The following is a 14,290-nucleotide window of genomic DNA, read 5'->3' on the forward strand; positions in this document are numbered from 1 at the left end:
TATGAGAAGCACTAGATCAATGGAATTTGTTATTTTTGCCATGGCCACTCCATTTAGCCACTACTACATCCGTAGAAGGAGTTTAAAGAACTGTTTACAACCGAAAAAAGAGCAATGCCTTATTTTCAAACAGACTATGCTAAGAGGATCCTGTTTTCTGAATTTCCATTTGAATAAAAATGTAAATATTACAATTAGTGGTCTGATGCTCCAGCCCCACCAATGTACTCTTGCCAATCCAATCGGCTCAATTAGATCAGATGGCATTCAGTGTATAGCAGTGTGCCAATGGCATTTGTTCAAGTCAGAAACAGACAACCACAATTGTGTCAATTCACCCATATACAAAGCAGCAGTTGTATTAGGAAGCACATCCCCAGTTACTTTCAATTTAATATGGTTTCAAATGGACAGTGTCTTTGGGCAGGGTGGCAGGAGAAGGTCTTTTACTAACAAAAATAATGTGACATGGTGAAACAATTCGACTTAAGATGCAATATAGTGAATGAACTGTGACACAGTGAATTGAAGATGGCACATGGATAATCTAACTGTTCTTTCTCCCAATGACCCTTTAAATTATATATACTTAACTGACTAGATTAATGAAAATAAAAACCCAAAGTAACTGTTTTGCCAATTAAAGAGTACTGCCCCTTTAAGGGAATCAAACTTGGAAACTGACCCTTCTTGTAATTAGTTCACCAAGTAATTTGCATATAATATGAACATACAATAATGGGCAATGTTTAAGTGGTTAATTATCAGAATTATTACGGCTGTAATTTTAATGTAACAAATATAACAGATGGGATTTATTGCCATTTTTGCATATTTTAATATATGAGAATAATGTGAATTTATGACATGTTAAATGTCCACATCCATCAGATTCATTAAGGTGCATCCATAATTTTTTCTTCAATTACAAGTAGATGCCTGTGGTATTCAGTAACCACATTAACTACCATCTCCTCCATCTCCTTCACTTTCTGCCCAGAACCATTGGTTTTCCCTGAAGCTGTTCTGTTCCCCCCTCAAGTTCACACCCACCCGCCAATTCAGACCTCCTTCAAGTTCACGCCCTCTCTTAAATTCATCTCAATATACTTTGACATGCAAATTATATATCAGGAGTGACATCACCAACTAGGTAGCCAACACTCTAATGCTTCAGGTAAATGACTTTCCTCCTTTTACTCTGTTTAAGGCATTGACTCATGCTGAGATTTGGTTTTGCACATCTTAACCTCCCTCCAATAAACAAACATTCTTCATAACAGTAAGAGTTAACTGTTCCACTGAGGAACCCCAGCCATGACTAATCCAGTCTCATTCAATGTCTGCACACATGCAGCTTTCAGTGGCTGTCACCAGAAAACAATCAGGGATGGGAATTCTGTGTGATTCATTTTCCCTTCCTTCGCCTAGTGCCAACTGTAGTACTTCAGCTGTTACCCTGACTGAAATCAGTTACATTAGCAGACAGCAGGGCTTGAACCTGAGAAGTTCCTGGTCAGTACCATCCTAGGCAATGCACTTCCCTATTTGCACAGTGAACCACCTGGAAGTACTATTTTGAAGGATGTTAGAGACAGGGGTTTAAATGGAAAACTTGTTTATGCCAGATTGCAAATATATCATTTACCAGTAGAGAGCGAATTTTCCAACCTGCGCTCCAGAGGTGATCAACTTTGGGGAAGAGCCTCACAAAATCACCTCCAGGGCCTTAAGATTGTTTTGAGATTTTTACTAGATCTTGTCAATAATGTTTAACATCAAGTTCATTGAAAGCTGCACAGAGACTGTGAAATGGAAGACACATTTACAACTCCTTCAATCTGTAACTCACTGGGAGAACGGCAAAGACCTTGGGCTTCTCGCAGTTGTTACAGTCCTTTTCATGTGATGCTGATTATTTATGAAGAAATCTCACCTTTTCAGGCTCTCTCCGATTATTTTAGAGTCGGGCACCTGGATGAAAGGTCAAGGGCACAACATAGGATGCCACAAAGATCAAGAGAGACTAAATAAACCAGAAAATTCTGATTAGGTGATGCAGGAAAAAACAATAAAGACAGAGGGATATGAGATGATCTTGAAACCCTGGGGAAAAAGTAAGATAGAAAGGTGTACAGTGCAGGGAATTGCTTTGAAAATAGTGAGAATTGTTCTTTTCTACAGAATTAACACTCTCAAGTATGAAGCCTTAATTCAAATCTCAGTGCTAATCATATTTGCTGCCCTTTCACTGTTGTGCTTCTTGTGCTGCAGGTTTTAGCTGCATTACTTGGGGGAAGAAGGAAAACTATCTGCGTTGACGAGCAGGGTCACTTCACGTTCAAACCCACTTCAAATTAATCAAAAGGAGCATCATGGGCTTGTGTCACTAGATTTCCTTGGGTCAGAGCAGTCCACAATTCCACAGAGGAAATAAACATGGGAGGGGAGGGTATGGAGGGAGTGAAAAGGAATGAGAAAGAAAGCTGTAAGATCACAACAAAACAACCTGATTCAGCTCAATATGCTGTTAGGAAGGAATCATTCATTCCTTCAAAGTTAATCTCTCCTACTGGGTCCAGCTGCTACTGAAATCCTCTGTCACTTCCAATGTTCTTCTGGGAGGCCTACCACCCTCCAATGGCTAGGAAGTTCAGCTCTTCCCAAAACTCTACTGCCCCTATTCTATTCCATATCAAGCCTCACCAGCTTATACTGGATTCAAGCTCCCCAAAGCCTCAAGTTAAAATTCGCATCCTTGTGTTTACATTCTTCCAATCTTCACCCTTCATTATCTCTGTAATATCCTTCAGCCTTTCAAACCTTCCAATTTCCCTGTCTTTGACCATGAGTGCATACCCTTCCCTTTTCACCCCATCATTACGCAGCATCTAGGCCTGACCTCCCTAAACTCCTTCAAGTCTCTGGTTTGCTCTTCTTAAGAACATCTTTAGATCCCCTGTAATGATTGTAAGTTAAAGCATTTCTTACTATTATGGGAATCAGGTGACTGGATAGACCAATCAGCCCTAAGCATGGGGAATGTTAAGGGCGGAATTTTTTCACCTTGGTCTTGGAACAAGCATGTAGTCTCCTCTGGACTTTGTTAATGAAGTTCACTGTTTCTTACAAGAAACCCGCCCTGCACTCTCCAAGCTTATTACAACTGGCGATGAGGATAAAAAAAGCACTCACGCAGCACCTTGCCTTGCAACTGTGAGTATTCTGATATTTTAAGGGAGGAAAAGAAGGATACTCACCAGCTATGCCTCTCATTGGTAGAATTGAACCATATGACTCATCCATCAAGGACTGGAGTCAATACATTAGGTTTCTGCTTTGTAGCCAACAAAATAACAATGGAGGAGAAACGGAAGGCAATTCTCCTGAGTTTCTGTGAGAGTAAAACCTATAATCCAACCCATAGCTTGACAGCTCCAACCGTGCCAAATTCCAGATCCTTCAGCAAGCTAGTCGACCTCATGAAAGGACATTTTCAGCCTAAACCCTCAGTGATCATACAAAGATTCAAGTTTAACTCTTGAATAAGGGCTCCCAGTGAGCCGGTCGCAATGTACACCGTGAAGTTAAAACAGTCAATGGAGCACTGTGGCTTGGGTAATACTTTAAACGACATGTTGAGATCATTTAGTTTGCGGCATAAACAATGACGTCATCCAGCGCTGTTTACTTGCAGAAGTTGTGATAGACCTGAAGAGCGCCATGGAGATAGCGCTAGCAGTGGAGAGAGTGAGAGGGCCTTGCAGGCTTTGCAGAGTGTGCAATATGGTGCCGTTCTGCAGCTAGGGTGGGAACCTGCCACCGAGTGTGGCACGAAGATCAGGGAGGCTACCGTGAAGCGGGACACGGTCCCTACTGCTAGAAAAGTGCAAACAAATACTGGAAGAAGCTCACCAGTAATCCAGAAGTTAAAATATTACCGTTGTGGGGGAAATAATGCATCTGAAGTTTGTAGACTAAAGAGACAGAATGCCACCACTGCCACAAAAAAGGGCATGTTGTTAAACGGGGCGGGAACAGAGCAAGGCAGCGATTCAGACAGTAGGTCAAGTTAAATGAAGTACACAGTACAGATGAGCCTGAAGTTGCTGAGGTTGATGTTTATTCCCTACACAATCTGAAGGCCAGAAAAACTGAACCAATAACTGTTACATTTCAAGTAAATGGGAAGCCTCTGCTCATGGAGGTGGACACAGGAGCATCAACCACAGTGGTGGGGGAACACACCTTTAAATACCTCAGAGAAGGTACCCAGCCATTGAGTTTGGAGAAAACTGCCGCTCAGTTAAAAAATCATATACAGGAGAAGTAATACAGGTGAAAGGCATCACCTCTGTACCTGTATCATACAGACAACAGGTGGCTCAGCTGCCAATAATTGTTGTGACTGGAGAGGGACCTAGCTTTCTGGGCCATGATTGGTCGAAGGAAATCAAATTAAACAGGTCAGAAATTTTTCAGGACAGGACAAGAGGAAATCCTGAGTTGACAAGGGAATAAGATGGTGTCTTTTGGAATGTGCTAAGAGAAACAAAGGACCTTCACAGGAAGCAAGGATCCCTCAGGTCAGAGTTAGTTCCACTGGAAAATCATGAACAGAGGCTAAACAAATGCAGCACCACACTGAACCAACTGAAGAAACAGTTGGTAGAAAAAACTCAACTGTGTTTGGTGCTCCAAGAGGGAGCCAAAAGATACAAAAGATATACAGAAGAAATGAAGAGTCAGTTGATCGTGGCAAAAGAGGCATGAGAAGGAAAAGTCATGGAACTTTCCAAGATGCAAATGAGTAACTCAACCCCCGAAATGAACCAAGTTAAGATTTCACCAGAGAGAAATTTGGCCGACTGCGAAATCTAAATGAAGGATGATTCAAAACCCTGTGGCAAACAAAAGAAGGAAAAACAGAAATGAAATCTGAAAAGCAGATCCTAGATGTTTCCAGAACCCTTTCTGCGGCCGAGAAAGGATATTCGCAAATTGAAAAAAATGGGCTTATCCATCATATTTGGAGTATAAAAGTTCCATCAATGTTTACACAATCGACACTGCACCATAATGTCAGATCACAAACCACTGTTAGGATTGTGTGGTGAAGATAAAACAATCCCACCGATGACCTCTGCGAGAATTCAAAAATGGGCTTTAATTTTGTCAGCAAACGAGTACATATTTATGCACCGTCCAGGTGTGCATATAGCAAATGCAGACACCCTCAGTCAGCTCCCTTTGCCATATCGTATTACACATGTAGCAGTACCTCAAGAGGTAGTACTGGCATTAAATTTCCGGGAATTCTCACCAGTCTGCGCGAGACAGATAAAGAATTGGATGAAATGAGATCCAATTTTAGCAAGAGTCTATGAACAAATATTACAAGGAAGGGCAAATGCACAAGTCCCTGGGGAAATAAAACCATTCTTTGTACATAGATTCAAACTGAGTTGTCAAGATGTTATCTTGTTATGGGGAGCAAGAGCTGTTATCCCTGTGCAAGGAAAAGAACCATTATTAGAAGGACTTCATAGTGCACATCCTGGTATTTTGAAAGTGAAGATGCTCGCACAAAATTATATCTGGTGGCCAGGTATAGAGAGTGATATAAAAATAAAAATTGTGAAACACTGTCTCCTGAGTGAGCAACAGCAGAAGTTGCCCATTTCAGCTCCACCACATCTGTGGGAGTGGCCTGGTTAGCCCTGGTTATACAGCATATAGACTATGTAGGTCCATTTCTAGGTAGCATATTTCTGGTGATTATTGATACACATTCCCAAGTGGATGGACGTGTTTGAAGTGAGATCACCTACATCATCTGCAATTGAAAAACTGCGCCAGAGCTTCAGTGTTCATGGTCTACCTGAAGTTATTAGGTCAGACAATGGTACTGCTTTCACTAGCACTGAATTCCAAAGACTCGTGAACCTAAGTGGAATTAAACATGTCAGAACAGCACTGTTTCATCCCTCTTTTGCTGGCTTGGTGGAAATAATGGTACAAACCTTTAAAACAGGCATGAAGAAACCATCAGGGGGGAACATTAGAAATGCACATTTCAAGATTCCTGTCCAGCTATCACACAGCTCTAATGCAATCACTGGTTTAACACCTTCAGAATTGTTGATGAAGCGCCGACTTCATACAAGATTGAGTCTAGTATTCCCTAATTTAGAGAAGTAGGTGGAGAGAAACCAGGGGAGTCAGAAAGTAAATCATGACATTCACAGTAAAGGTTGAAAGTTTACTGTGGGAGAGAGAGTTTTTTGGAACGAAATTTTGTAACTGGACCGAGGTGAGTCCCTGGTACAATTGTCTCTGAAACAGGACAATATCAGATAGAAGTGAAAAACAGGATTGTTAAGAAACATGTAGATCGTCTTAAAAGTCGAAAAACCCTCCAGCAATCAGTTAATCCACCTGAAATCAAAGTCGAAACTTTGACACCTGAGGTACCGGGTTCACAAAGAATAGACATGCTGGGTGTCGCTGCTGAAGTAAATAATTCTGAACTGCCATTGTGTAGGGATGTCCCTGAAGCTGCAGTTCCTGTGCAAGTCGACCCAATGGAAGAATCTCCAGTTGTAGAGTTGCGTCGCTCTACCCAAATCTGAAAACCTCCTCAAAGACTAAAATTTGTAATGGCATGAACTGTATATAATTGCATATAATATGGGTTCAGATGTTTAGTAAATAAGAGGGTAAAACAAAAGTAAACGGGGAAGAAGGCAATGATTGTAAGTTAAACCATTTCTTAATGTTATGGGGATCATGTGACTGGATAGACCAATCAGCCCTAAGCATGGGGAATCTTAGGGGCGGAGCTTTTTAGCCTTGGTCTTGGAACAAGCATGTTGTCTCCTCTGAACTCTGTTAATTAAGTTTACTGTTTCTTACAAAAAATCCACCCTGCACTCTCCAAGTTTATTACACCACCTCTTTGACCAAACATTTGGTCATCTCTCCTAACGTTTTCTTTCCTGGCTTAATGTTCTTTTTTCCCCTTAAGCCTCTGTGAAGCTCCTTAATAAGTTTTACTTACATTAAAGATTCTCTATTAACGCAAGTTGATAGGTAAATCCTAGTAAGGGGAGCATGAAATTCTCAAACTGAACAAGCCTATCATTGTAAGATGAATACAAGTGTGTAACATTTTTAAAGGTAATGAGTTTTAAATATAAATCAATGCTGAATCAACAGAAAAGCTTTTTTTGAAAAGACCATTTTTTTGTGAAACACAGTACATTCCCAGCCTTACAGAAATGCCCTTGCAGCATTTAAACTTAAATTTTAAAAAAAGGTATACAGAATTAATAGAATTGTTCTATACAAAGTCACAAATATAAAACTAAACCACGGGTAAATTCTTAATATCAAGGAATAATTCTGAACTCTTCCCAATGTTTCATTGACCTATGTCAAGAATTGTTAAGCTACGAATAGGTATTTACATCCTGTGATTTATTTTAACACACAGAATTTTTCTAAAAATATCAGTTTTTTCAGAAACAAATGCAACCAAAAAAATTTTTTTGGAAGAACAGCAAACTTAGCTTTCATCGTTAAGTGTTTAGTCACATATAGCATCCATTGTAGGTAATGCTTGGCTGCTATCTTTAATAAACCTTCTGAAATTCAGCCAAGGCATTTTGAGCCACCTTAGGTCAAGAATGTTTTGAAGTTAACAAATGCATCCTGGGTAAGCTAATGAAAATGAGGGTCCTTTCTCTTGATGGAAGTTAGACTGGGTCCACTTCACTTCATCCCCATTGTAAACATGGCTAACAAAATATTCAATTGACCAATCTGCTGGAAAACTGAAAAGGTTCAGTATTAAATCAATTAAGGTAATTCACAAATATTAATTGCAGATACAAACAAAGTCAGCTTTTCTGAATCACATTTTTGTGATGTTTAGTGCCAAGTCGAATGGTCATTCTATAATGAATGTTCAAATGTCTTTCCCTGAGCCCCATCATTTTCATTCCCTGATGCAGATGTTCATCCATAACATCACTGAGAAATATTTCTAAAGGGTGTAAAGGAGAAAAATGGAAATAAAATGAATAAGTGATTTTTCCCATGATAATTAGCATGAGGCTCTATTGGACCATTATTTTCTCCTGAAAAACATGAATATTCAGCGGGTGACCATTTGAACATCGCACTACTTCAAGCAGGTTTTCCTTGGGGTTATGTCAATCTTCAAATTACCACTATGCAAAGCAGAGGCTTATATTTAAGGCAGGTTTTACCCAATTATGTAACGCTCCTCTTAAATTGTGATATCACACCTGTGGCCATGCAGACACATCATCTCTTCATGAGTGTGAAGGACCTACAACTCACAAACGTTTTTCGTGTAAGTGTGTTCGGAAGGTCTTTCTCATGAATGTAAAAGAAAGCCTGCACTACCAAGTGTGCAAAGTTCCATTGTCTCCACAAGCATTGTTGGATGGTACTTGATGTGGATAGTGGGCTTTGCTTCCAGGTCACACATTTGGGTTCAACATTTTAGCGTTTTTTGTGAAATTTCTTAATTAACTGGGATTTAAAATTGTTGAACTATCTGATAGACCTTTGAAGTATACATGGCAACTGGAACTATGCTAACCTTACACGTGTTATCTGAAAACCAAATAATCCAAACACTATAAATTTGGAAATTTTCAAAATAGATCCCAAATGACATAATTGGGATGATAGCACATTCACAAAATGGCTTTGTTGCCTTTCTGGAGTAAAGATGCCGCTGGACACAGCATTGACTATTTCCTCACACATTGACCGATGTGCAAAGACACCCACGGAAATGCCAACAATGCCATTAGGATGCACTGAATGGAATTGATCCCAGAAAAAAAAGTTACATTGGGTTTATTTTTCTTTAATATCTGGCCTTGCTTCCTTGGACAATATCAACAATCAACTGTGAAAGGAGCAGACGGTCTAAACTGGAGAGTCATACTTACCAAGAATTAGAAAGGTGAAGTCTGCCCGCCCCTGGAGTAAGAGCCTTCGGCCAGTCAGCAGGAGATTTCAAACCATTTTTCCGATACGAAGGGCACTGGGATTAGCTGCCGTTCAGATGGGGGTGTTCTGCAGTGAGCAGAGAAATGGGCTTGCACGTGCTGGCACGTAATACATATCAAGCAGGCCTAGTTAGGCCTGCTACAAGCTAAGCTTGAAAAAAAAAAGTGTGTAAAGTGGCACTTTGTCAAGTTATTAGAGCATCGACCTCTAACCTTTAATGAAAAAAACGACTCTTCAGATATTTTAAGCTAAGTGCTGCTTTGATCAAGGTCCCCAAAACTGGGCACATTAATAACTTCAGTTTTGTTGAAAATTTAACAAAAACATTTTAAATTCCTTTTTCATGAAATCAAAGTTTCATGGAATTTATTAAAAATTAGCAGGCAGACACCCTTAATAACAACATATATAAAACATCAATTATTCAACTAAACTGGGCCCATTTCCCCTTAAAATGTTGAGTCACACACAATTAAGGAGTGACAATGCTTCCATCTTAGGACATTTTTTTGAATCTTTGTAGATTAAAGACAAAACTCCTACAAATGATTTTTTACATTGTTCTGCAGTTATTTAAAAATTGATGCACATTACACCTTTCCCATTCAAATTATTCCTTAGGTTCATCCCAGAAAAGTGTACCATTTCCCACCCAGGAGATTGTGGGCCTCTTCTTTGGCTCAGTTGAGTTAGTTGCATGCTAATGGCTTGACTTCCCTTCACCACCACCTGCAACACTGGCCATTCCCTAGCTGCATGAGAAACCAGGTAGACAGGCCCATCTCCAGCATTTACTGACACTGTGAAATATACAGCACTATGTGCTAGAATGACCTGGCCTTCAGCCTCTCCCCTTATGAAAAAGAAATACCTCTCTTAGTAGGCTGAGTAAAATTATCAATTTCACACAAATGTTTTAACTGTGAATAACAAAAACTGTAGATAATCCTCATTAAAAGTGCAGGCTTGCGAGGTTTCATACCATTCTAGTTATAATAATCATCAACTGATCACAAAAGGAAATTGATGTTAAGAACGGTTTTTGAAGTGGGATGTTGACATCAGTAATTGTCACCGATGACTACAATTCTGAAATATGGCCTGAAAGGAATGTCAAGGGTCACTCCTCAAACACTGAGTGTTTCTAGGGTAAGACCCAGGAACATATCTATTATTGCTGTTTTATCTCAATTACTTACATAGACCACCAGTTACACTCATTTGGTTCCAGACTTTTTCTTTCATCCGTTTTCAACCTTTTGTTCCCCTATCCTGAAGGCATTGACTCATGGACATTGGTTGCCCTCCAATATCTTTCCCCAAGTGACCCTTATTCATATGTTAGTCATGACAGTGCCAGTCAGCAGACTATTTCACAACTGATCCCAATTCTGTCAAAACAGTTACATTATTCATTGACGATCTTATCCCTTAGCTATTGATTTTACCATTAACTATCTAATAAGGACCACCAAATAATGATTAGAAGAGGGAACCCAGACCCATGTTTCCCTCCTTAAACCAAGGCAGTCAGGGTCACCTGTAATACCTGAACAGCCTGTCTTGGTTGAGCTAATCTAGTCAGCACTGAGTGAGACTGGGAGCTTTCTGGTCTGTATAGCTCAAATATTCTAAGAATAAACTTTGGAAAGCCTGGAAAGGGATTTTTTAAACTATTTTTGGTTAGTAACATGACCATTTTCTTCTTGGATTCAAAGATGTACGAATGCAGCAACTCAAAAGCATGATAAAAATAGATCTGAGTTTAGTAAATTAGAAAATGTAACATGTTGCCAGACTTCTTAAACTATGAAAGGGCTTTTCTTCCTTCTCTCAGGTAAATTATTTTATATTTTCCACCTTATCTTGAAGTTCTCCCGAGGAGGCTAGTTGCAGTTGACAATATTTTGCAAGGGTGGCATCCTCTGGGGCAAGGTGGCTAACCCAACTGGGTGGCAGTGAGAATGAGGTAGAATATAAACAGAAAGTTTTTCCAAACAAAATAAAAAATGTGCAAGTACAAGTACAAAAACAATGAAGATGTAAACAGAAATGTTGTTACATATTAAATACATATAATACTTGACTAAACATAGTTGAGTATAAAGAAGAGCTAAATAAACCAAAGATCAGCTAAAAGACTAATGGATAAGAAGACCATAGACAATTGTGAAAGTATAGTGGGATAACCTTTCCCAGTAATGTGCAGGGTTAGAGAGCTCTCAAGGACTGTATTATTGGACCATTGAAAATGCTAAAGGACAGGCTATAGATGCATCACTGGGTATGAAGGAAATATTAAATGAATACTTTCCATCGGTATTCACCCTTGAAGAAGACGCTCAGCTATTAGAATTGAATGATTTTATTCAGAAAATTAGTAATATTAAAACAGATGAACATGTTATTTTAGTTTATTTAAGAACTTGAAAATAGACGGGTCAGCTGGCCTGGATGATAATGCACCCAACGGTCCTTAGGAAGAAAGGGCAAATGCTGTGCAAGCACCTAGCCTGTATTTTTAACAGTTAACTGCAGTCTGGAATGGTTCATGTAGACTGAATGGAGGTCAATGTAGTCTCTACCATTAAAATAAAGCAACAAGATGGACCTGGGTAATTATTACACCCATTAGTTTGACATCAATAACTGGAAAGTTGCTTGAGTGAATCTTTAGGGATGTGACATATGATTGGTTAGATAGGGAAGGACACGTTAGGGATACCAAACATAGCTTCATAAAAGGAGCTTAAAAAACTAATTGTATTTTTTGAAGGAATAAAGAAGATGGTGGATGAGGGAAGCTAAGTAATTTTTTAAAAATTAATCGTTCATGGGATGCGGGCATCACTGGCTAATCCAGTATTTATTGAAAAGATGGCGGTGAGCTGCCTTCTTGAACCACTGCAGTCCCTGTGTTGTAAGTACATCCACAGTGCTGTTAAGACAGCAGTTCCTGGGTACTGACCCAGCGACAGTAAAGGAATGGCTATCTAGTTCCAAGTCAGGATGGTAGGTGACTTGGAAGGGAACTTGCAGGTGGTGGCGTTCCCATGTGTCTGCTGCTCATGTCTTTCTAGGAGGTAGAGGTCGTGAGTTTAGAAGGTGCTGTCTTTGTGAATTGTTGCAGTGCATTTTGTAGATGGTACACACTGCTGGCACTGTGTTTCGGTGGTGGAGGGAGTGAATGTTGAATGTGATGGATGGGGTGCCAAGCAAGCAGGCTGCTTTGTCCTGGATGGTGTTGAGCTTCTTGAGTGTTGTTGCAGCTGCACTCATCCAGGCTACGTAATTCCCCAAAACACATTTTGATAATATACCATACAAGATGATTATCTATAAGGTTCAAGCCTCATTTGTGGTGTTATGTTGAGCTGGATTGAGAACTGGCTGGCAGGACATAGGCAAAAAGTAGTTATAGATGGATTTGGATCTATTTTGATCATAAAGAGCAAGTGCTAATCTATAGGGAGTCATATTAGTGTTAAACTCATGAAAAATATCTAGAGAATAACAGAAGCTCTTTAGGTATTTTCTAGATGGGAAGTTAAGATGAATATAATTTTTCTCAGCATGTCTATTTCATGCCATCCTAAAATGCCCTGAATCAATAATGGGATTGAAGTATACTGTAAAATATAAGGTATAACTGAAAAGTCTATTGTATTCAGACTGTCTCAATTTAGTTCAATATCGTTCACTTTCAGACTCCCTCTGAGTCCTGAGGTAACCCAGCAATGCAGGAGCATCAGCCAAACTGGAATATTAATGGATTCGCCCAGGCTTGTCAGCATATCTCTAGCTGCTTGAGATTGCATTATGTGTTTAATATCCCACTGTTAATCAGGGTAATGCATTTGATAAACTTGAAAAAAAAACAAGGTGCAGTGCTTTCAGCACTCCCAACACACTCAGTGAAGAACAGCACTCAAAGGGAGAGTGAGCCAGAAACTGGGCCTACACACTTGTAGATCTGTCACTGATCCATGCTCACTTTGAATGTGATTCCTCAATGTGACGTCACTACATTTAAAGTAAAGGGAGGAAACTCATATTTGTGTAGTGCAACTCATGATCTCAGGACTTCTCAAAGCACTTTACAGTCAATTAAGTGCACCATTGTTGTAATGTAGAGGAATGCAACAGCCCATCTGCGCATAAATAGCAACGGGATGATGACCAAATAATCTGATTTTGGTGATGATGGCTGAGGGAGTAGCATTGGCTGCAGGGCACTGAGGAGAACTCCTCTGAGAAGACAGATGGTGCTCTGACTGAATGTCTCAGCTGTAAAACCAGCTTCAGCACTAGGTTTAAGGTACCTTTACACGGAATTGAAGCATTAGTTCAAGAAGGGTTGCTGAATTTCAACCAGTTCTGCAATCCCTCAGCATTCTGCGTAAAATAAAGCCCTTTATACTCTGAAAAAATTCCACAGATCAATTGCTGTTGGTCAGCAATTTGATTTGTGATTTGTTGACTCCAAGCAAATGATTTCTGGTGAAAAGAATAAAATCAACCAACCAAGGTATCTTTAGATTTCAGAAACAAATATGATCATGAAGAAAGCAAGGTTTACCATCAAAGACGTAAACCATCTGCATCATTGTTAAAAGTGCAGTTAAGTCTGGGGGAGTGTTCTGTACAAAATATTCCTTCCTTTCAAACACTGCCTTTTTGCATAATATACACTCGTACATTCACATATCCTGAAAACGCATGTGCCAGCAGCCATGGCACTTAGTCTGTTGCTGTCATCTGCCACTGACCATACCAGTCAACCGCAAGGGGTGGAGGAGAGCCTCCTTTGTGGGTCCCCTGAGCCCTTTGGAGGCACTGCTCAAGGTGATCCCCCATTAACCCTCCACTCCAGCATCCTGAATGCGGTCCCAACCCCCCACCCCCCCTCACTGAGATCCCCAATCCCAGACTTACCTGGTCTCCTTGCTAAAAATGGCACTGCTTATAGTCTCAGCCAAGGCCATCACTCCTGGCTGACGCTGGTGGGACTACAGAGCTGACAGCCAATCCAATTGGCTGCAGCTCTCTCAGGCAGGGCTGCCTCTCGAGATGGGGGCTCTGAGCATTAACTTGCTGTGTGGCAGCTGTCATGACCACAGGCAAGCCCGCCCCTGCCAACTTTTACTTGAGGGCCGGGACCGTGGCACCCTGTAAAATCCATCGCAAGGTTTCAGTGCATGTAGCCCACTCCTAAGATCTCTCTCCATACACTGACAGC

The 14,290-nt window shown here is 40.3% G+C and overlaps 1 protein-coding gene across 1 annotated transcript in view; it reads right to left on the reverse strand.

The window, feature by feature from the left end:
• Window positions 1–9,044: 9,044 nt before the first annotated feature.
• ajap1 (adherens junctions associated protein 1) overlaps window positions 9,045–14,290 on the reverse strand; it is a 191,445-nt gene continuing 186,199 nt past the window's right edge. The window contains exon 4 of the mRNA XM_041206958.1: window positions 9,045–9,117. Within this exon, the coding sequence (XP_041062892.1) occupies window positions 9,045–9,117 (73 nt within the window). The remainder of the gene's footprint in view (window positions 9,118–14,290) is intronic.

This window comes from Carcharodon carcharias, chromosome 15 (genome assembly GCF_017639515.1).
Source record: "Carcharodon carcharias isolate sCarCar2 chromosome 15, sCarCar2.pri, whole genome shotgun sequence".
Classification (NCBI taxonomy): domain Eukaryota; kingdom Metazoa; phylum Chordata; class Chondrichthyes; order Lamniformes; family Lamnidae; genus Carcharodon; species Carcharodon carcharias.